This window comes from Paramisgurnus dabryanus, chromosome 11 (assembly GCF_030506205.2).
Source record: "Paramisgurnus dabryanus chromosome 11, PD_genome_1.1, whole genome shotgun sequence".
NCBI lineage: Eukaryota > Metazoa > Chordata > Actinopteri > Cypriniformes > Cobitidae > Paramisgurnus > Paramisgurnus dabryanus.
The window spans coordinates 19,455,402-19,477,929 of record NC_133347.1 but is presented as its reverse complement, the minus strand read 5'-3'; the positions used below and the strand labels follow the sequence as shown (position 1 = coordinate 19,477,929).

The 22,528-nt window shown below is 37.5% G+C and overlaps 1 protein-coding gene across 2 annotated transcripts in view; it reads left to right on the top strand.

Moving 5' to 3' along the window:
* Positions 1–15,512, top strand: part of mvb12bb (multivesicular body subunit 12Bb) — a 64,354-nt gene extending 48,842 nt beyond the window's left edge. For both annotated transcript variants that reach the window (XM_065247288.2, XM_073816236.1), the window contains exons 8-10: positions 9,010–9,068; positions 9,510–9,569; positions 15,089–15,512. In XM_065247288.2, coding sequence (XP_065103360.1) covers positions 9,010–9,068; positions 9,510–9,569; positions 15,089–15,133 — 164 coding nt within the window. In that variant the 3' untranslated portion in view covers positions 15,134–15,512. The remainder of the gene's footprint in view (positions 1–9,009; positions 9,069–9,509; positions 9,570–15,088) is intronic.
* The last annotated feature ends 7,016 nt before the right edge of the window (positions 15,513–22,528 follow it).

Here is a 22,528-nt window from a genome sequence, read left to right as displayed (position 1 = left end):
GAGGGCAGCACTCAGACGTTTTTACACCATATTTTTATATTTACAGCATTGAAACACTTTATACCCAAATATCAAAAAAGTTACTCAAATCAATAATAAAGCCCCATTCTTACTGATCATTAACTAAAAAAAGTTGGTTTAGGGTTTAGTTTCTCTTTACTTAACGGAAAAATGTTGTACTGTATGTTGGGCAGGGGACACGCGTCTCATTGTTAGGCATGAGTTGGAGCGCACAGAAAAGAGCAGCCGGGGAGTAAGACAGCGTGATAACTGACAGGACCATGACTGGAAAAAGCGTTTAACAAAAAGCTCTCTTAAAGTTTTATTTCTTTGTTTAATGTAAGTTTGTCGTTTTTACCCACTGTCGTCGCTCCATAAAGCAATGCGTGTGTTGTCTTTGTTTGTTTGGCTCTCTTCCGGCTAACTTGCAAGTCACGTGCTTACGTTTGGGAGGAGTAAAGCGCTGACATATATGAGTTTCATCAACCAGATGTATTTACACTTGTCCAGTTTTGTCTGAAATGCATCCCAAACCACCTCCTAAAGTGGTTTGAGCGATCTGATTAAATCCGCCTCAGAAGCATTTCTAACTATCCGATCAGAGAAAACGCATGAAGTAACCAGGTGTCAAAAGCCCCTTAGACACTAAATGTGAACTGCCATAATATGATTTGAGCAATATAAGTTCATATTATTTCAATATAGTTAAAGCATTGGGATAATACGTCTTGAAAAGTCTTGAAAGGATTTTACTTTTCAAATATTTACTTGATTTGGTTCTTTTTCACATTTTTCAGATTTGTAAAGGCCTTAAACAGAGCATGAGGGTTAAGGTCACATAACAGTAACATAAAAATGATGTGGCTCTGAAGCATTTCGTTTCTGCTCTGTAAGCTTATTGTCAGCCTTCAGTTCATTTGGCCTTTCCTTCACTCTGGTAGACCCCAGTCTACTGAATCCCAGGGGCACATTACACCCATATGAAAACAAAATAGCATTTAAAATAAACCGTATGCACATTAATAAAACGGTTAGTTCCAATCCTTGATTCTGATTGGTCAATAGCTGTGCTTTATTCACAATAAAGCACTGCTAAGACTGTTTTACCCAAATTTTTTAACTTTAATATTGTGTGGTAACAACGCCCTTCAGCCGTTACTTTTTCACGATATAGCACAGCCTCTCGTACCTTATTGCTTACATATACCATTTCATCCTCGTTCAATCTCACTTTTTTATAAGCGTTTATTTGTGCCACATGTCTATGGCATCACAAACTCTTACAATAAGACACTCCATCTGAACTAAAATTATTTTTATAAACTGTTCTGCAACGTTTGGATCCAAGTGTTTTCTGCATAGACACAAGCAATTTTTATTTGTTGAAGTAGTTTTTCATACTTTAATTCGGACCGATTCAAAAACGTTACATTCTTTTTGATACAAAGAGCATTCTTTTTGTATCCCCATCTATTTTTTTTTTTGTCAGAAACATGTTTTAATCAAAACCATTTTGAATTACTGTTCTCAAAATAATAAAATAAAATTGTTAATACACATTTTTACCAGTGATTTTTATGACGAGACACAATGATACAAATTATAAATGAAATGAAATTTCAGAATGGAAGAAGACGGAATGGCAAGGGCCTCGACAGAGTCATTAAAAGATGCCGAAAATAGCAGCGAGCCGTCATCTGTTCTCATAGCACGGGTCAGGAGCGCTGACACTTCCAAAACTCCTCCTGTCAGGGCAGGGGGCCATTTGTATTCTCTCTCATTAGGCAATTTGACTAATGACCAGGCTGGGCTTTGGAGGGGCCCGGGCAGACCTCCACGCCCAGGCTCTGGCTTCACCAGGCAGCAGCTTCTATTGGAATGGCACAGATGGTAAACCCAGGCGATAAAATAAACGACAATATGTCTGTGAGATGGCTTTAGGCGGCGGGCACGATTTTTCTTGCAAAGAACGAAGGTCTGTGGCTGGAGCCGGTCCTCCGTACAAAGAAAGACATGCTGGGATATCCCTAAGAGGTCTAACCTGTACCATCTTGAGTATTTTTGAGCACGAGTTTCAGCTATAGTCTACACCCACCGGGCAACTCGCCCTACCTACCAACTTTCACATCCACTTGCACTATTGTCCTTTATGCATGACCTGCTACGGCAGCGAGTCAGACCCAGTCTGCTGTTTCTCTCCTGTGGTTTGGCTGGATATTGTCAGTGTGGGGAGATTTAATTGTGTGGGTTGGGGTGAAGAGGTAAAATATGGGAAGGTCTGAACAGCTGTAAAAAAGACTGTTAGAAAGTTATACAGCATGCATGCACGTTGAAAATACAGTGCATTAACCCGAAAGCGCTCTACATAATCCTTAAAACAAAGCATTTTACTGCTGCTAGATTCACTGTTTGTGTCTGTGTAGCCTTGGGTTGATGCAGGAAGATTGGATTAAGTGACCTGTAAATTACTATGGATAAAAGCATTTGCTAAATTATAATTGAATATGAGTGTTTTAAACAGTGCATTTACATTTATTTAGCAGACATATTTATCCAAAGCAATATACAATGTACTCAGTGATTGCTTTTTTATCAGTATGTGCGTTCATTGGGAACCAAACCCATGACCTTTGTGCTGCTAATGCAGCATTGGCTGTATGTTACTGCTGTGCTTGTTTACATAACAGATGGAAAATGAGAGAAATGAATGACCCGTTAAGAGTTTAAATATAAGATAAATTAAATAGTTGTATGATAAATTAAATAGTTAATATAATCCAGTGATGCACAAAAACACATTTGTATATTATGCTTATTTTTCTTTTACATTTTTATATAAAGTTAGTTTTTGCCTCTGCCCTGATAAACTTCACACGGTAAAATCTGGAAAAATAATTTGTCATTGTTTTAAAAAGTTTACTGCATATTGCAAGCACTACAGGTTTTTGTCAGTGAAACTCATACCAAACATTTTCTCCCTCTCTGGGGAAAAAATTATTTTTTGTTTCATGAAGTGTGCTGTGCTGGCTGACCGAGCCCTCCATCTGTCAATCTTTTAGCATTAGCCTATGTATAAATCTGATGTGTGTGTGTGTCGGTGTGGCGAGCACGGCTGGTGGAAGTCCTGTGTGACAGTGCATCCAACAATGGAAGTGTGAAGGATTAGAGCTCAGAGCGGCGTGTAGGGGAACTCTTCTCCGCTTGAAGCAGCCATCCGTCAGCACTCGGGGGCTATGGGGATGACAAAGTCTAAATTTTTCACAACACCTGACAACGCTATTAATAAGGCAATGATCCTCACAGCCACGCTCGCACTCGCTCCAGCACACCCTCATCATTCACTTACTCTGACCAATCCCAATGCTGATCTCACAGCTCCAATCAACAATTAATAACATGCTTTAGACCTGAGTACAGTCATTTTATATAGAAGTTAATCACATGTCAGTTATTGGCAAACCAAAACATTTGAATTCACATTTGTAGTATTTTGTATGTATAACTACTTTATATTGATCTTCAAACCTATGTTCATCAAGATTTGTAGGTGGTTGTATAAAAGCTGTAAATACACATGTTATAGATGGTTTAGAAGCAACAACATAAACAAGCGGCTTTTGTGGACCAATCGTAACTTCCGGTAAACTTTCACTTAGAATTAATAGCAATGCTGACATCGCGGACACGCGCGTAAAATTTCTGGGGCGATACATTTGTTTCAACCTGCTTGTTAAATGCACAATATCCACTTCTGGCCGCATGGTTGTAGTATTTTTTACTTAATAATTTTTTTACTAAATACTACAATAAATACGTGAAGAAGAACCACCGGAAGCGTTCGATATTTTGAGCTTTCAGTTCTAGTGTGTTCAACTGTCTGAAAATTTGTGTCACTTTCAACCGGTCGGTGTGCTTCCACTAGACTCTAGGGACAGCTGAAAGGTATGGTTGACACACGCCTATATATCTTTTATCGTGGTACTGACGAAATTTCATCGAAACCGAGGAAGGAGAAGGTATTTAAATGAACCGCGGAAATTTGGTAGTCACGTTTGTGGTGCTAGATTAGCGAACGTCCTGTAAGGGTGCACTCACATTATCCAAACCAAACCATGCCCCAGCGCGATTGTCATCCCTCCCTACTCCCCCAGGTGCACGCACTCACACTGTACTTTTTATCGATCCGAGTCCGGGCGCGCTTTCGTCATTAAGATGCGATTGTTTTGAAAAAAGCAGGAAGTAAAGCTCTCTCTTAACACTGGAACCCACCATAATGATAAGTCTGTGTTTTTAATTCGGAGTCATTTGGTGCGCGATTACAGACAGCCCTCTTACATGTCATCATATTGCTTAGTAGATCTGTCACGTGTGCAGCTCGGACATTCACATAACCCCACTGCTCGCAGCAAAAGGTTTTTACGGAGGCAGATGAAGGTGAGTGGTCGCGCAACTGATGTCTTCACCTTTTGAATCGCGCTCAGGCGCGATTGTGCTCACACCACAGCCTTCCGCTCCTGAGCCCAAGTGAACTGCGCTCCGGCCCACCTCTGCAACCTGGCCGCGGCGCGATTAACCAATCCACGCCCGGGCACGGAACAGAGCGATCACACTAGTCAAACAAACCAGACTTTGGGGGTCAAACGCGCCCGAGGGCGGTTTGGTTTGGATAGTGTGAGTGCGCCCCTAAGAACATCAGAACTGCAGGCATTGTTCTAAAAACCATGGGTCTGAGTCTGAATATGACAAAGTAATTCCAACTAAATGGCCTATTGTAACTAAAACAGAAAATGTTCATGATTTAATTTAAAAAGAACTAACAAAATTCTACCGTCTGTTAAAATTGAATGCAAATATCTGATAAAATGAGAAAGTTATAAGCAGAAACCTGTGAATAAGCAGCATTTCCGGTCACACACCTTCCATTGACATCCATATATAACTTTTTCCACTGATTTTTTTATATTAAACATATCATAACTTTCTCAATCCTCAACGGATTTTTACAATCCAAGTATCTTTGTAAATGGGAATGTCTGCTCTGTCTAGTCATGTGATACATTTTGAGCTTTGGGATTTCATTCCTTTCAGAGAAGTTTTTTTTTTTTTAAATCAAGCTAAATATATGACAAGTAACTTACCTTCGTTCATGTATCATATCTAACGTGGATCAACTACACTGAGCTAACGTTATTGTGTAAAATTAATGTATAGTATACAATTTGAGCTACAGGTCCTTGAATTCTTATCTCTCCACATAGCAGTGATTCAGGCTCGCCATCTCTCTTCATTTTTGAAAACTGAAACATTTTATTTTCTAGAAGGTAGGCCTATTTGTTACAGAGATCAGTTTAGTCACTAGCCAGGGGTGCGTTTCCCAAAAGCATCATTAGCCAACTACTTTCGTAAGTTTAACGATTAGGTGATTAACGAAACCATATAGTTCAAACGAATAAAACTGGTGTGGTTTGAACGACAGCTCTTCACCTGTGGTTAGAAGCATAGTTCCGTGTTATTATAATATGTAGACTTACGTTGATCATTGTTTTTGAACAAAATAAGCAAAAACATGTTGTGCATTCTATGTCCATCGTTCTAAATATATAAACATTTATTTTACGTTTTTAAGTTTGTAATTATTTGATTTGCATACTTTATGACCCTGGGGAATCACTAAGTGACGTAAGAGGGAACTTGCGCATGAATTAAATATCTTGAAAATAAACAACAGATAACTAAATCATGATAACCAAATGCATCGTACTTTCGTGGTTCATCAGCGAATTACGCCGTTGTCCGGGAAACGCTTCCCAGTCTGATAAACAACCACAGACCGTAAGTTAACTTTGGTTCCTGGTGCGTAATGGCAGCAACGTGCATGAGTCTGATAAAACATCGATACTGGTCACAGTGTGATCTTGTTGCACAACTCCAAGGTCATGGGTTTGATTTAAAGAACATACAATCTCATGGCATTTCATAACTATTTCATAGGCCGACTAATTTGTATGACTTTGTAGAATCTCATTTGTATGTTTAAGTTAGATCTGCTTTCACCCCAGTGATGCTGGGTTTAGGGGCGGTACAAGGGGTGGGGCTTTGTTTTTATTTCTACCAGTCGTGTATTTTGCATGATTTTTTATGTACAAATTCCTAGGATTTAGCCACCTTGCACAATATTTACATATTTCATAAGATCAGACTGGTACAGTTCCAGTCAAAAGTTTAATATGATCTTAAAAATCTTTTAATCTGAAGGTGTATGTTTACATTTTTTAAATTACTATTTTAGACAAAATTACTATTTTAGACAAAAAATGTAGACATTTGTGCCAAACTTATTTTTCTCAAAATTTCTGAAAAGCTAACATTTTATTTAAAAATATAATTTTTTTAACTGTTTAACTTAGACTGAATACTAAAGATAATGTATAAATAAACTGTGCATAGTGATAAAATGTACCTTAAAAGCACTAAAGGCCTGCCTTGGTCTAGGTCATGACTTGGTCTTGGTTAAGGTGGTCTTGACTACAACACTACTTCACATATACTTAAACAACGTAACACTGATGTTCTGCTGCCATTGTTCTGTTTGCAGCCACATCTGATATTCTCACTTATTCTACTCCACTGGGGTTGATATATCAGGGTGCCTGTGGTCTAAACTATATGAACAGAATCTTCCAGGCGCCATACTTTACCTTTATGACTTACAGTCTAGGCAGCAGCAGTCTGGACAAACATTACCTTAACATTCCTGCCCGACATGACCCCAAACTCACATCAATTTTTCTCTCCGCACAGTTGCCCCCAAATTCTGCCATCAGGTCATAAGTACGTGTGTACGTGCGTTCGCGTCAGAAATGAATGACAGGTGAATACAAAGCACATTTCTGATTGAAGACATAATGCTTGAACAATAAAATGGAGCACTGTGGCCTTCAAGTTCCACCTTCATCCGTTTGACGTGAACCTGATTCATCAAAGCTAGCAAACAGCTCTCCATTAGATCTCCTGCGCCACACGGTTGTTCGACAAAGCTTAAGAACATGTTTATTCGCATTTTTATGGACCGAAACAGGTTGTTACTATCTTTATTTGATTATCCAAGCTGTGCCGGTGAAATGACCTCAATAGTCTATTCCAGAGCTGGGTGATAGATTTTCCAAGCTCTGTCTGATGGCCATAAACGTAGCATCCATGGCAGTGTTAAAAAATCCACTAAAACTCTGAGTATGTTGTTGATGACTGTGGTGAAATGGTTTGACCTTGTCTGTTTCTGTCTATTGAAGAGTTATAATTTAACTCTAAAGAAAATTTGTCTCTATTTGGAATATCACTCTAAAAAATGATGGATTGTTTCAACTCATGGTTGGGTAAAATATGGACAATTCCAAAATTTGGGTTTAAATAGTCTCAGAAGTCACACCAACTGAACGTCTGATGCATATGGCACAATTTTCTGGAAATACACTTGAAATATGGAGGATTTCCGAGAGGCATGTGACTTTAACGGTCAGCCTTGAGTCTTTAAAAGATGTCTAAGAGTTTTGCTTGACTCAGTTAGTTAAATCTAAAAGAGATATTTTGACATGTTTGCCATTTTTGTTATGAAGTTCACAGACATCCGTGAATTAATTATTTACTGGTTGGACATCAGTCTGTTATTGTGGAGACCCCTAAACATGACGCAGCACAAAGCGAAATGTGATTGGTTGCTTTATGTATCAGTGATATTGGGCGGTCCTTGGCCATTTAATGGGCATGGTTCTGGCCACGCAAGACTAGATTTAAATTAACCTATGCAGGGATTTTCCAATTCACGGTTTTGTCAAACATGGACATTTTCTAGGTTAATTCACCCCAAATGTTTGGGTTTATCCATACTTTCCCAACAATGATTTAAACAACCCAGCACTGTCACCTTTTTCATCTGGTAAGATATTCATAAAAAATACAGGATGTGATGCATTCCTGCACATATTTGCTCTGGAAAAGTGCTGGACTAAGAGCCATTCAGCGTTTGCCAAGGTAATGAAACCAGTTAAAGATATTCTTTCCGCATAACACTTTACACCATCAACCTCCAGGTAACTTACGAGAAGAGATCATTTACAGTTTCCTCCTACCACGCCAGCAAAAGCCATGGTCTGTTGGTAATATATAGCATTGCCGTTAGATGCCACTCTCAATATCTTTTCCATGAGCGAAGTTGGGTGCCTTCCGATATTTTCATGGGGGGATGGACATTTTTCTTCAGTGCAGTCAATGGGAGCTATTGTGCGGTCGTGTCACCCTGTGTTAATTTGGGCTCTAATGTATTTGATAAACAAAGGGGCGCTCTTTAGCCTGACAGTCGTGACACCCTGATTCTTGCGTGGGCGCCGTGTGGCGCGGGGTTACGCCGTTAATAACCCACTGGCAGCCATCAAAGGCGCTTTAACCATGATCATTATGATAAAGGGCATACACTTAATTACGGGCCTGCTTAATTATAGCTCTGTTGAAGCCCGTTTGTTTGGTAGAATGCTAATTATACTACCGTACTCTTGGCAAGTCCTCTTTTGAATCCACCTCTCTCTTTCTTTCTCGTTCGCGCTTTCTCTCCGAGAGCCGAGCGCTCGGGCTCATTTTCATGCAAATTGATATCCGGCGAATGTTTTGTCTCTCTCTTTCCCCTTTTTCTTTCGACGTGTGCGAGTGGGGCTTTTGTTTTTGGAGTCGAACGTCTCCTTGACAAGACAGGATCAGGAATAATCAAGAGTAATTAACAGGGAAAGAGGGTGGAGAGGGAGCGGGCGGGGGGGAGACTCAAATACAGTGGCGGATAAAGAAGGCTTTCATCTCGCTTTGTTTGAGAGAGTTTGAAACTTTAAGTGCTCTGCCGTTTTCGACTATTAGGTTAAGTCAAATGCATTTCCGTAATGTACAGCACTGATTAGGAAGGATTTTGTTGAGAATATTAGATTAATGGTATTTTTTGTAACGTCACGTGGTGTTCTCTGTTTGCAGCCTTGGATGATATACCATTTACGATCTGTAAAAAATGTGTCTCCACATCCAGAGTTGAAGTAAGTGCTTCTTTAACGCATTTAAAATCATGGTATGCCTACGACACGGTTTCTCACAATTTCTCCCTAGAGGTTCGTGTGAGAACTGCAGTGAGATTATGATTAAAAAGCCAAATTGTTGAATTACACATGAAGTGAGTAATTAATGCCTCTGTAATGATGACTATACACTGCTATACACACTATAAATGTATGGAAGGGAGCATCTAAATGAATCAAATCAAACTTTGAGGTCCCTCCACCCAGATGTTCAGCTCTGCCGTGTAGTCAATGCTGCACTGACAGGCAGAGCTGGGCTCATAGAGAGCCATTTGGCCCCTGTCATAAGGGTTTAGTTCCTATTGTCAGAGACACAGAGGGGAAATTAGAGAAAGCGGATTAAAGATCATGTTTTTTCCTGTATGATTTTATGTGTCATTGATTTATGTTTCTTTTTTTCAGATACAGCCAGTCCATTTAATGGGCATTACCATAAAATCGCCACAAGAGATTGAGGAGGAAGTAAGTTAACATACAGTACTGTATACTCAGGTGGACTACATGTCATTGGCACAGAGATCACAGTTTTTATATGTGCACACATGTATTGTTTTATCAACCAAGCATTAGGTCAAAAATTGATATTTGTATGGGTTAAAATGAACAAGCATTTTGAGTTGAAACAACAATGTATTATTTTTTACAACGGGTTGCAGTATCACATTTGTGATGTGCTATTAGTTTATTGCCTGGGTCAGTCATTGTGATTCTAGATGGAAAATCTAAAAATATCCACTAATAAGGGTAAAACTTATAATAGAAATAGGTTATTATTGTGCATTCAGAATGCAGGTAGCTGTCATGAAGTAAACAGGTTTAGTCAATAAACAGATTTAGTCAATAAACAGGTTTTCTAAAAGAAAGAAAAATGAATATGGATTTTCAAGACTTAAATATCTACATTATAGCAAATACAGCCACAATAGATATTATAGCCAATACAAAGCATCAGGGGCGTCGCTAGACCCCTTTTACTGGGGCACGTGCCCCAGTGTAAATCTTTTGTGCCCCTGTGTAAATCTCAAGTTTACATTTTAGCAGTTAACTATTTTATTCCTTTACAAAGACAATCGCGGCAAAACGGATCCATATGCAATGTAGTTACCCAATTCACGTTTGAAAAAGCGACGCAACAGTCGCACTGACGCGTGCACGCCTCAATTCATGTCCGCGTCCGCGCACGGACATGAATGGGTGCGCGGACGCGGACATGAATTGAGGCGTGCACGCGACTGTTTTGCCGTGCGCAGCCGCATTACAAAGTACACGCGATTGAGTTGGTTTATGAAAACATGGCGAGACTAAAGTAAGTTTCTAAATAATAATGAAAATCTCATTGACGCATGTGATGGACATCAGAAATGTTTTGTGCAAAGCAGGAAAAGGGAAGGAAAAATGAGAGATGATGAATTTAAGGGAGTAAAGACACATAACATCTTACCCTGTCAGGGCTTAAACATTAGAGGGAAAATTTCAGGAAAACCTCTGTCAATAGTCTATAAAATTGCATTGTTCACATACAAAAACTGTGTTATACTGTTCTGTATTTTCAGATATGAAATTAATATTTAGTTCACTAGCTCTAGGTCATTACATAATCAGTTAGCAGTAACTAAGATAGATTTTTTAGTAGTCATAAAATGAAAATATTCTTAAAAATAAAAAAAAGAAGTTATTAATCATTGTTATGTAAAATGCAAATGTGCATAACATTTTTTTCTCTCCAGCCATTATTTCCAAACATTTTATGCCTTTAAACATGTTAATAATGTTGTTTATATGTATATATGAAGATGATACCTAAATATTTTTAAATAAATGTTTGTCTTTCCCAGTACTTGTTGCAATGTTGGAATAGTGGGTTAAGCAAAGGAAATTGTATCTTGCACACCGCAGGCTTTCAAGAAAAAGTAAAAAAAAAAATGGGGGGCCTGTGCCCCAGTAGAGCTTTATGTCTAGCAACGCCCCTGCAAAGCATGCTTATACAAATACACTGTAAAAAATATTTGTTGGTTCAACTTAAAAAAGTACTTAAATTATTTTGAGTTCATTCAAATTATAAATATTAGTTAACACAACAAAAATTCTTCAACAATGTTGTGTTAACTAATCTTTTTTAAGTTTGAATTGACTCAAGGTAAGTTATAGCCTTGAAAAATTAAGTTGAAATAACAAATATTTTTAACAGTGTACTATCACTCACTAATAAGAAGAACTGAATTGATCAGAAATGTCCAGACTTATGTACATTTGTTTATGGTCATAATTGTGATTTTATTGATCCTGATATACAGTACTGTGCAATAGGCCACCACCACCAGCTTTGTTGTTTTAGCAAAGTTTTAATGTCCATCCATATTTATTTTTCACTCTTAAGATACAAACATTAAAAACTTAAACAATTAAAAACTAAATATTTTTCCGAACTAAATGTATTCTTCAAGCACCGGTCAGCATTTAGTGTGATCTCTCTTGGCACAAAACACATCTTGAGCTTTTTTGAGGAGACTGAAGTCCTGAAGTCATTCGATTAGAATTAGAAATTAGGATTAAATTTTATTTACGTTTAAGAGATCCTGCAGCTGCCTGCTATTGCTTAAGTGGAAGGGGAGTTTACCTTAAATACTTGACACTTCAGCTTACACTTTCATACTACTGTTTTTAATACTACACACACATTTCCTGTATTTTCTGGTTGTATTCCAATTAAGAGACTGAGAAATAATTATACATGATTACTATACAATTGCAAAAACAACAAATAAAATGGTAGCAAGACTTTTGCACAGTACTGTATGTTCCAGTCTTTAAAAAACATTTTTTATGGTTTACTGTTTTCTACAAAAAAAAAACATCCTACATAACAACATTCTGTAAAAATATAACCTTGGTATATTTAATATTGATTGAGTAATCACTGTGTTATTGAGTGAAATCAAACTTTGATTCTCCTAATCTTAACCATTTAATTAGCCTATGTTGCCTCGATTTCACAAACAGGGTCACAAAGTAGTATAGTAAATCAATAGTCATGATGATAATAATAATATAATATTACTACAAATATTAATATCACTAATACCAAGAGAATGCTGTGACAATAATGCACACAGGTTTATAAAATATATACATTTACAGAAATGTATTAAAAAAAAAAAAAAAAAAGATAATGGGTTGTGCATTATTATAGATCATTTCAGAATATAAATATTACGAAAACAATTGCATTTTATTGTACAGTATCTCTGTATTTCATTATACTGTACATACAGTATTATTATGGTAACCCCCATCAACACTTTTCATGGTGCGTCTCTCTTGGAAGCAGTCTGTGATTAAAAGCAGCAGCTATCGGGAGGGGAGGGGGGTTCATTAATTACAGCCTAACACAGACTCTGCAGATGAAGTAAAGCAGAGATAGTGTAACAGTACTGGGTTTAGTGAGGTGGGCGACAGCATAAGATTAATGGAGAAGCGAGAGCTGACGGCTACGGAGTCGGAGCGCTGCCCTGATAATTAGAATCTGTGTGAAAGCATCCACAGCTATTGTTCTTCAGACTCATCTCCGACCTGGAATGCAGCTTCCCTGCCAACTTGTCAGAGATGCAAGCAAGGATGCATCTGATGCAGGGACTATTGGTCATGTATCGCTCATGAATGATTTTTTTTAAATGAACAAAGGATTTTTTTTTTCGAAATACGAATATGCACAGCACATATGTGTATATATATATTTTTTATATCAAGTGTAATGTGTTACCATGTCTGGAAAATCCAGCCTGAAGAGATTAGGAGATTAGGACCATCAAAGTTTGATTTCATATTAATTTCGTATGGCCTTCCCCAGTCAGTATTAAAGATATCAAGGTTATATTTTCACAGAATGTTATGTAGATCATTTTATGCAGAAAACAGTAAATAAAAATAATGACTTTTGCTTTTCACAGACAGGTCAGATTGGTTTTGGGAGGTGGAATTTTTATGTTGCAAATAAAAAGCAAAAAAATGATTTTGTGGGTCATGGTAACATGGTGCTCTCTAAACAGTAACATTTTGGTCATTTACATTACAGGGCGCATGTTATTGTGTATTTAAGTCAGCACTTAGCAATTTACAGGTACTCGTGATTACTTTTTAAAGCCGTTTAGTGTTGTTCATGTCACTTTTGTGGTCTGTAGTTTATAGCATGTACTGTGTGCAAGAAGGAGACTGCATTGTAAAATGGTACCAAGGCGGTGTCGGTTTTACTTTTACGATTCAGTAGCATTTATTGGCCGACAGCTGAATACATATTTGCAGTAAGAATCGGCACGTATTTCTCATTAGTCTCTTGATGATAACTCCTCTGCTCAGGGCCCTGACGTACATCGTAATTGACTGATTGCTAATTCTATTAAAAACACATTCATTAAAAAGAGGCATTTTGTGACATTAAACATATGCACATGTAATTGCAGAAAGCGTAGTAATCACAATCGCGTCCGTCGATAAGACTGCTCCCTAACAAGCGTCACTTGAGCCATTTTTATTTTTTATTTTTTTTTTTTTTGAAGATGTTGGTTCCAGCAATTACGCATTCTTTTCATTTCCCAAATGATTTGCAAAACTCGTAGAGATTATAATTGCTTTTAGCCACGCATATCTAATTTGTGTCTTTTTAAGTGTTAATTAGTTAGTGATTTGAGCTGACGTCTTTATGTAGTTTGCACAGCTGAAAAAATGTTATTGAAGGGAGGCTAATGATTTTGCGTGTGGGTGTGTGTATGTGTGCTACTGTACAGTACAGTAAAACAAGTGGGACAAACGTATATGTACGGTATGTCACTGTCTGCATGTATGAAAGTGTGTAGCTTGTTGATTTGCTTTGAAGTATTTCCATACAATGTGAATGCGTGCATGTCTGCACATATGGTCATGTGAAGTGTGATGTGAGGGAGAAAAATAGTCAGCGGACACCCAGAGAGCAGCCGGGTAGATATTCAAATGAAGGAGGGAATTAATGAAGACAACATGTCACATATCTTCACCTGCTCCGAGCAGGAACAGGAAATGAAGATCTGCTCATCTCGGAGGCTGCCGCCCATGTTCCACATGTCACTGTTCTGTCACGGGCCTGTGTTAAAATGGCAGGCAGTGATACATGCACTTTGAGATAACACCCCATTCCTTCCCATCCATCATTTATACACGGGCGCACACACATACACACACACATACTTGTTTATTTATTACTTAGTCAGGTACTGTGTTTGACTTTTTATTATAACTAAGCGGCGTGTGACATGTGACATGATGGTGGAGCTTGCAGTTTTACTTCAAGCAGACGAGGGGAGGGAGGAGAGAGATTCTGAAAAGAAAAATGCTGTTGTGTGATCCTCCAGCATCACCTAGTGCTTTGAATCTGAATAACATTAAGTGTATTTTAAGAGTATTGTCAAAGGATGTAAAACTATTTACAGATTCGTTTATTGACAGCTCATGATTTTAAAACATTTCCTTTTACCTTTAAATAATATTTCACATGAGACCACATTCTTAATCTCTTTGCCTTGTGTTATTTATTTATATTTTATTTATTTTTTATCTACAGCAGGCTATTTTGCCGGTGTGTTTAAACTAGATTTAAGGCCATGTTGATTTAATTCAATTATTTATAACACATAAGCATGAATACCTGATCATTTGTGAGATTTGATGTACTGCGTACAATGCTAATTTATCCTTATAATAGGATAAAGTGGCATGTGTTTCTTGGTCAGATACACATGAGGGCGCCATTCAGCAACATTTTCTGTCCAAGAAAAAAAACTCAGCAACAGGGTGAAAGAAATACAAGTATAAGGGACTTTGCCATTAAATAAAATGATACATTTTTATGCTGCAAAGCATGTTGTAATGCAAAAGGTGTATTGTTTTGTTTGTCTTATGCTGTTGAACGGACATTGTTGTGATTGATTGGTTTATTTCTGTTTGTTTTACAGTACAGTTACTCTTTTAACACTGAACACGGTGCTGTAGCCTTCTGATGGACCAAGTGACCCTGACATAATTCATGCATGTCAGCATCTGTTGTCTTTCAACAAACAGTCTAAAGATTGTGCCTCTTTAAACATGAAATCAAAATATATCTATGTGAATTTACATTCTTATTGTTCTTGGAGCAATTCAGCAGTGCATGTAATTATTACTAATGAAATATAATATTCCTTTTTTTATAGCTTGTTGTTAGTTATTGTCTGTAGCACTTCAGGTTTCAGATTTTTTAAAGTTTGTAGCAGACACTTCCCAGCTTAATACTGTATAAAGAATGTTATTACAAAAACAACTTTTAAATTTGCATTTGTAAATTTGCTTTCGATAAAAGCATCTGCTAAATGGATAAACGTAAATGTAAATAAATGTTTTGATGGGTACTCGAAAGTAATGGTTTTTGCTTTATGGTTCTGTTATATGTGGTTAACCCTAAACCTAGTTTGATTTAAAAATATTAATATATTTCAGGCATCGTTGGTGTTTAGTGTGACCTGTCTTGGCACTAAACACATCTTGAGCACTTTTGACCACAATGACGTAAAAAGACAAATTTCTTTAAAATGAGATTTAATTTTATTTAAGTTTAAGAGATCCTGCAGTTTCCTGTTATTGCTCAAGTGCAAGAGGAGTTTACCCTAAAAACTTGACACATCAGTTTACATTTTTTACAGTTTTTAATACTATATACACATTTCCTGTATTCTATTTTGCCTTCAGAACTGCATTAATTCTACGTGGCATTGATTTAACAAGGTGCTGAAAGCATTCTTTAGAAATGTTGGCCCATATTGATAGGATAGCATCTTGCAGTTGATGGAGATTTGTGGGATTCACATCCAGGGCACGAAGCTCCCGTTCCACCACATCCCAAAGATGCTCTATTGGGTTGAGATCTGGTGACTGTGGGGGCCATTTTAGTACAGTGAACTCATTGTCATGTTCAAGAAACCAATTTGAAATGATTCAAGCTTTTTGACATGGTGCATTATCCTGCTGGAACTTCCATCAGAGGTACATGCTGGACATAAAGGGATGGACATGGTCAGAAACAATGCTCAGGTAGGCCGTGGCATTTAAACGATGCCCAATTGGAACTAAGGGGCCTAAAGTGTGCCAAGAAAACATCCCCCACACCACCATCCGCAGCCTGCGCAGTGGTAACAAGACATGATGGATTCATGTTCTCATTCTGTTTATGCCAAATTCTGACTCTACCATCTGAATGTCTCAACAGAAAACGAGACTTATCAGACCAGTCTTCAGCTGTCCAATTTTGGTGAGCTCGTGCAAATTGTAGCCTCTTTTTCCTATTTGTAGTGGAGATGAGTGGTACCCGGTGGGGTCTTGTGCTGTTGTAGCCCATCCGCCTCAAGGTTGTGTGTGTTGTGGCTTCACAAATGCTTTGCTGCATACCTCGATTGTAACGAGTGGTTATTTCAGTCAAAGTTGCTCTTCTATCAGCTTGAATCAGTCGGCCTATTCTCCTCTGACCTCTAGCATCAACAAGGCATTTTCGCCCACAGGACTGCTGCATACTGGATGTTTTTCCCTTTTCACACCATTCTTTGTAAACCCTAGAAAAGTTTTTGCGTGAAAATCCCAGTAACTGAGGAGATTGTGAAATACTCAGACCGGCCCGTCTGGTACCACCAAGCATGGCACGCTCAAAATTACTTAAATCCCCCTTTCCATTCTGACTTTCAGTTTGGAGTTCAGGAGGTTGTCTTGACCAGGACCACACCCCTAAATGCATTGAAGCAAATGCCATGTGATTTGTTGATTAGATAATTGCATATTTGAGAAATTGAACCGGTGTTCCTAATAATCCTTTAGGTGATACTGTACTCCAAATGCTAAGGTAAGGGCTATACCTGAGGACTTAATTAGCATAATACAACTTTTTTCTGAGGTTATGTGTAGTGATTTTAGAGTTTTATACATCTCATGAGCATCTGTATTGGTATAAACCACTGTATTTTGCTGTTTTTATAGCACTTATTGGATATTACATCATCTCCACATTGAATTATGTCTACTATCTTACTTACAGTAATAGTTGTGCTTGACAGTGGTGGACAGTGACTTCTTATTCAAGGGAACACTATTAAAAGCTTATCAAAACATGTATTTAGCCCGTCATGTGTGTGGGTTGGCATGTCAATATATGTGTTCGGTGCGTTATGTCAAAATACATGCCTGCTGCAGACGCTTTGAAGGAGTTTATGATAATGTCATCTGTAATCAGAGTAGTGTTAAATTAGTGTCTTTCGAGGAATTTGTGAACGTAAGCACCTCATAAACCCTTTCGACGAGTGTGCATGCACATATTGTGACATGAAGCATGCTGCACATAGGTTCACGTGACGCCACAAAAACATATTTTGAATTCTCGCCCCTTGGTATAGAAGTCACCAGTCGCCAATCAGTTTTGTATATATCAAATAATAATTTATGTCTGTCAAGGTTATAAGTAACTGAAGGAGAAACCTTTGTGTGGGATAAAAATAAACCACTAAAATTGGTTAAGAAATGTTAAAAATATTGTGTTTTTATCAACACTTGTATGTGTTTGAAGGACAGCCTTGGCCTCCTCAATACTGTATGGTGGCATCGTTCAGATATACCCAAGATGCAGTCCGGCATCTATGGATGCTGCATCACTGAGATTCTAAAGTACGCATGTAATGGACGCTTTTCTATCCCATTAGACGACAGAAGCTGGGTAGCCACCAAATTAAAAAGGAGTTTAAAGTTAAAAATAAAGTAGATAAAGAGATAAAATATAGAGCAAAAAATAGATAAAGAGAAATGTGATCTGCAATTGAATCATAATGGACAGTTTGATCACTAAATGCTTCTCAGATAAAGGGTTTCCATCAGTAATTATTCAAATGTGCACACTAGGGAATTAAAAGCCTTCATGAATGTTGGTTATTGAAGTTTACTGGAAGTTATATCATTGGATTTGTTTATGACTGGATATTTGAAAGTACAGGTATGATCTGTGTTTTCATTGGCATGTTTTACATTGCACACGTGAAACCAGAAATCTAGTACTGAATCGAATAAACAGCGGTCAGCTGAAGTCCAATTTATGTGTAATAATATATAAAACTTGTGAAAGGTCCCGTTTTTTCTGTGTTTTTAAAGCTTTGATTGTGTTTATAGTGGGCAATATAACATGTGTTCATGTTTCACATGTAAAAAAACGCGGTATTTTTCACACAATTTACTTATATGCGTAACGCTGTTTTCACTGTCCTCAAAACAGGCTGATGTCTTCCTTATTCTATGTAGTCCCTCCTTCAGAAATACGTAACGAGTTTGGATTGTATAGTTTGTTTAGTGTGTTGTGATTCGACAGCAGCTTAGCTTAGCAGAGCCGTTTGAGACAAAGATGGCGACTCACGTATTCCTGTGGGCGGAGTTTAGTCCAAAAAAAAAACTCTTCTACTGTCGTCATTAAAGCAGGAAGTAGAGGGCTGTAGTTCAAACCGGCCATTCGCTGTAGGCTTTGAAAGAGGAATTCTGTTAAAAAAAATATATCACCTGGCAGTGAACTTTGAGCTTTATCATTTTACAGGTATTATTTATGCTCTAACAGCAACATTACACACTAACTAAAGTTTAAAAAAATGGGATCAGAAAGAATGTGACCTTTAAATGTTTTTAACAATATTGAATCTTTGTTTTCTTTCATATTTTGTTCTTATTTTTTATTGATGCTTTGTAGATCTGTTTTATATGTCAAAAAGGTCATTTCTATACACAAGTTAACTTGGTGACTTGAGTAATATGCCCCATTTGGTTTAAATCAAAAAAACATTATATGTAATACAGGAAATAAAAATTGTGTAGCCTTTAATTGGGTTTTTTAATTAAACTTAAAATAGATTACAAAAAAAAAACAATACAAAAAAATTTATAATATCCTTTTATGTAACAAAATTGACTTTTCAAATAAATATACAGTAGCCTACAGGTAAACCTATCACAGCTAATCCCTTTGTGTAGTGTTTATCCCACACTTCATCTTGCCCAAACCAAACTTGACAACGTCAACTTTGCAAAATGTATCGAAAGAAGTTGTTAAAAACGCAACTTTATAAAGGACTATATTGCAAAACTGCATTTTATTTAGCATTTGCAGATAACCTGATGTGCATTAAAGTCATGATAATTTTTTATTAAGATCCATAATTTCCCAGAAATACCTCATACGTGACCACTCCCAAGTATATTTTGTGCAAATCTATGATTGGAACCAGGCTACTGTTATGTTTCACCTTTTGAGGTGTCTCCATTAACCTCAGGTACACTTTATAAGGGCAAAGATATTTCCCCTAATGAAATCAGTTCTAGTAATGATGCTTTGTGTCACTTTTGCCCTTTTCCCCAGGTAAGCTAATAGGGGTTTCTGGTAAAGTATGTGTAGGAGTCACTGGTGTGTTAATGATTGTAGTGACGCACCGTAACACGCAGGGACTCTGAAGAGAACATGTTCTGTCTCACTGACCCGTTCAGACAGTGTGAAGCGCTGGGACAGGGTGCTGTCATAGCTGTCCGCCCCCTCAGCTCTCTTCACACTCCTATGAGTTGGTTAAACATTTAGTTTCCCAGTAAAATCTTCCACTAACCAGTAAAAAACACAAATAATTTTGTGCTTATTTTGCACCTTTGTGTCTTTCTAGTTTCTTTACACTCTAAAAATGCCTGGGTTATTTTTGACCCATAATAGGTAAATATTGGAAAGAACACATGCTGGGTTCAAAATGACCCAATGTCGGGTTTGTTGTTATGCAACCATGGGGTATAATAACCCAGCAGTTGGGTTAAAACAACCCATTATGGGTCAAAAAATAACCCATCCATTTGAAGAGTCTAGCTTAAAGTTTATTTGCAAGGTTAGTCAAGGATTCTCCATGACCCATATTACAGCAAATAAATACATTTATATGTAAATAACCTTCATTGTGATTTGCTCATTCACACACTTACAGTACATATGCAATGTGACTTACAAGAAAGAGCTGATCAGTTCACAATGCATTGCCCAGGTCTTCTGTGTAGGTGACCTGGTGACCACCAGATGGGGCTAAATATGTTTTTTTTTCTCAAAATCACAGCCCCCACCTACAGCATCACTGCCTCTTCAAACAACCACCTCACATGGTTTTACTTTCAGCCTCACTGTGGCTCTATGATAGGAAAAATAATAGTATCCTGAAACCGCACTGTAAAATGAAAGAACTGGTTCTCAGTGTTCTCATTGGTTAGGGCCTTTACTGTGCTTAAATGGCAATCTGTGTGTGTTTAAAGGGAATGGTTTGGCTGGAAATATGGTAGAAACTATTTGCAGCTAGTCTATTTATCTTTATAAATAGAAACGTAGGTGTTTGATAACAGTACAGTTTATAGATATGTGCAGTTTGTATGCTTGATAATGTTTTGACAATAAGCAGTGCATTCACAAAAACTTTCGACATTCAGGATAACAAATAGGACCGTTTTTTTATGTCTCTGGTTTGTTTCTGTTTTTTGTTCTCTTTTTTTTTGGAGAGAGTGATGAGAGCTTTGTCAAACCATGACTTGTTGCACAGGGATGGAGAGACAAACCCTTTGACTTTGTTTTACCGTAGACTGCTGATATCATCATCTGCTTCCAATGTATAGTAGAGCAGAGGGAACTATCCATCGCTGGCCACATGCACACACCTTGTTAGTCTCATTTCTTTAACAGGCACTCGAGCACAAACTAGGACATATGGGAATACATGAAAACTTGTCCATGAGAATAAGCTGAATTCCAGTGATGCGTCTTTCATGTCTTTGGAAGGACATGGTCTCAGAAGATGGGCCGACATGATGAAATTTACAGAGCGTAACACGTTATAAGCTTTCTATATAGTGTAGCCAGACATTTGAATGGCATGGTGATGGTCCACATTGCAGTTAATTCTGGCCAAGGATTGCCCACTCATGCCTTATTCAGACAGGTTTGGAAAACATATCAGGATCTGGGAAAATTGAGTTGGTTGTGTTTATGCATGAATATTGCCTTTAAAAATGTATTTGGCCACAATATGTTGAACATGAGCAAATATAATGGAACTGTTCACATTAACCCTTGTGTGGTGTTCGGGTCTGTGGGACCCGTTTTTAATGTTTACTGAAATAAAAATTATGCAATTAGTTGTTGTTTCAACCTCAGATTCATTGGCCTTGGCTCATTTTCTATGAAGAACATAAAAATAAACAACTTTATAATTATTGTACACTGTGTACCCCCACTACACATTTATATTACATATGTGGTGTTCGGGTCCACTGGACCCAGGGTTAATAAGAGTGTAAAAATTGAATGTGCTATGTAACTTTACTCTGTTTTTCTCCTATCTGGGACTCTTGTGAGTTCATGAGTGTGTTTGTATATATGTCTGTACATATGTGATGGATGCATGTCAGAGTTTTGTCCTTCTGCTCTTGCTGTAATGCCGCAAGCATACAACATGTTATATATCATGCATGAACACTTGTCTGTACCCACTGTCCCAAACACTTTACCTTTTGTCTAACAGGAACCATTCTACATTTTACCATTATCTCCCTTACAAAAAAATCCATAATTTTATTGTAGTAAAATTATGGTTATTTGGTATATTGGTTACCATTTGTAAAACCATAAGTTTACCACAAAACCTATGGGGTGTGTGTGTGTGTGTGTGTGTGTGTGTGTGTGTGTGTGTGTGTGTGTGTGTGTGTGTGTGTGTACCTGGTATTTATCACATTGTGGGGACCAAATGTCAGCTGTGTGCATGAGTGTGTGAGAGAGAGTGAATAATAGAGAAAGTAAAATATTATCCATATATTGTGGCCAATAGCAACACATTGTACTGCAATGTGTGTGAACCATAGATGGACACAGTATATGTGTATAAAATGCAAGAAATGCATACACAACACAGCTACACATTAAAAATCTGCTTCTTATGTGTTGTGTTGGCTGGCATGAACAGGTCATGTGCTCAGTGTGTATAATATATTATACTGTGCTGTGTAGACTGACACAAATGTGTACAATTTCAAAAAGTTCACAGAATTAAACATCAACAGTGATGAAAAACTTTGTTTCATTTATACTTATTTAAGACAAACATGTTTTCCCCCCAATATCTGGATCAGATTAGAATGTTCTTCTTTTGTTTCATATTACCACAAAAACGAATGGCACTTTAGTTTATAAACAGTCCTCTACCAGTGGTAAATGACAAATATTAACCATGAATTCTGTCTATGTTACTTGCAATAAGGCTAAAGTAAACATCTGTAAACAATTATTACATACATTTGTATGACTGCATTGATTTAAGATACTAATAATGCTCTGG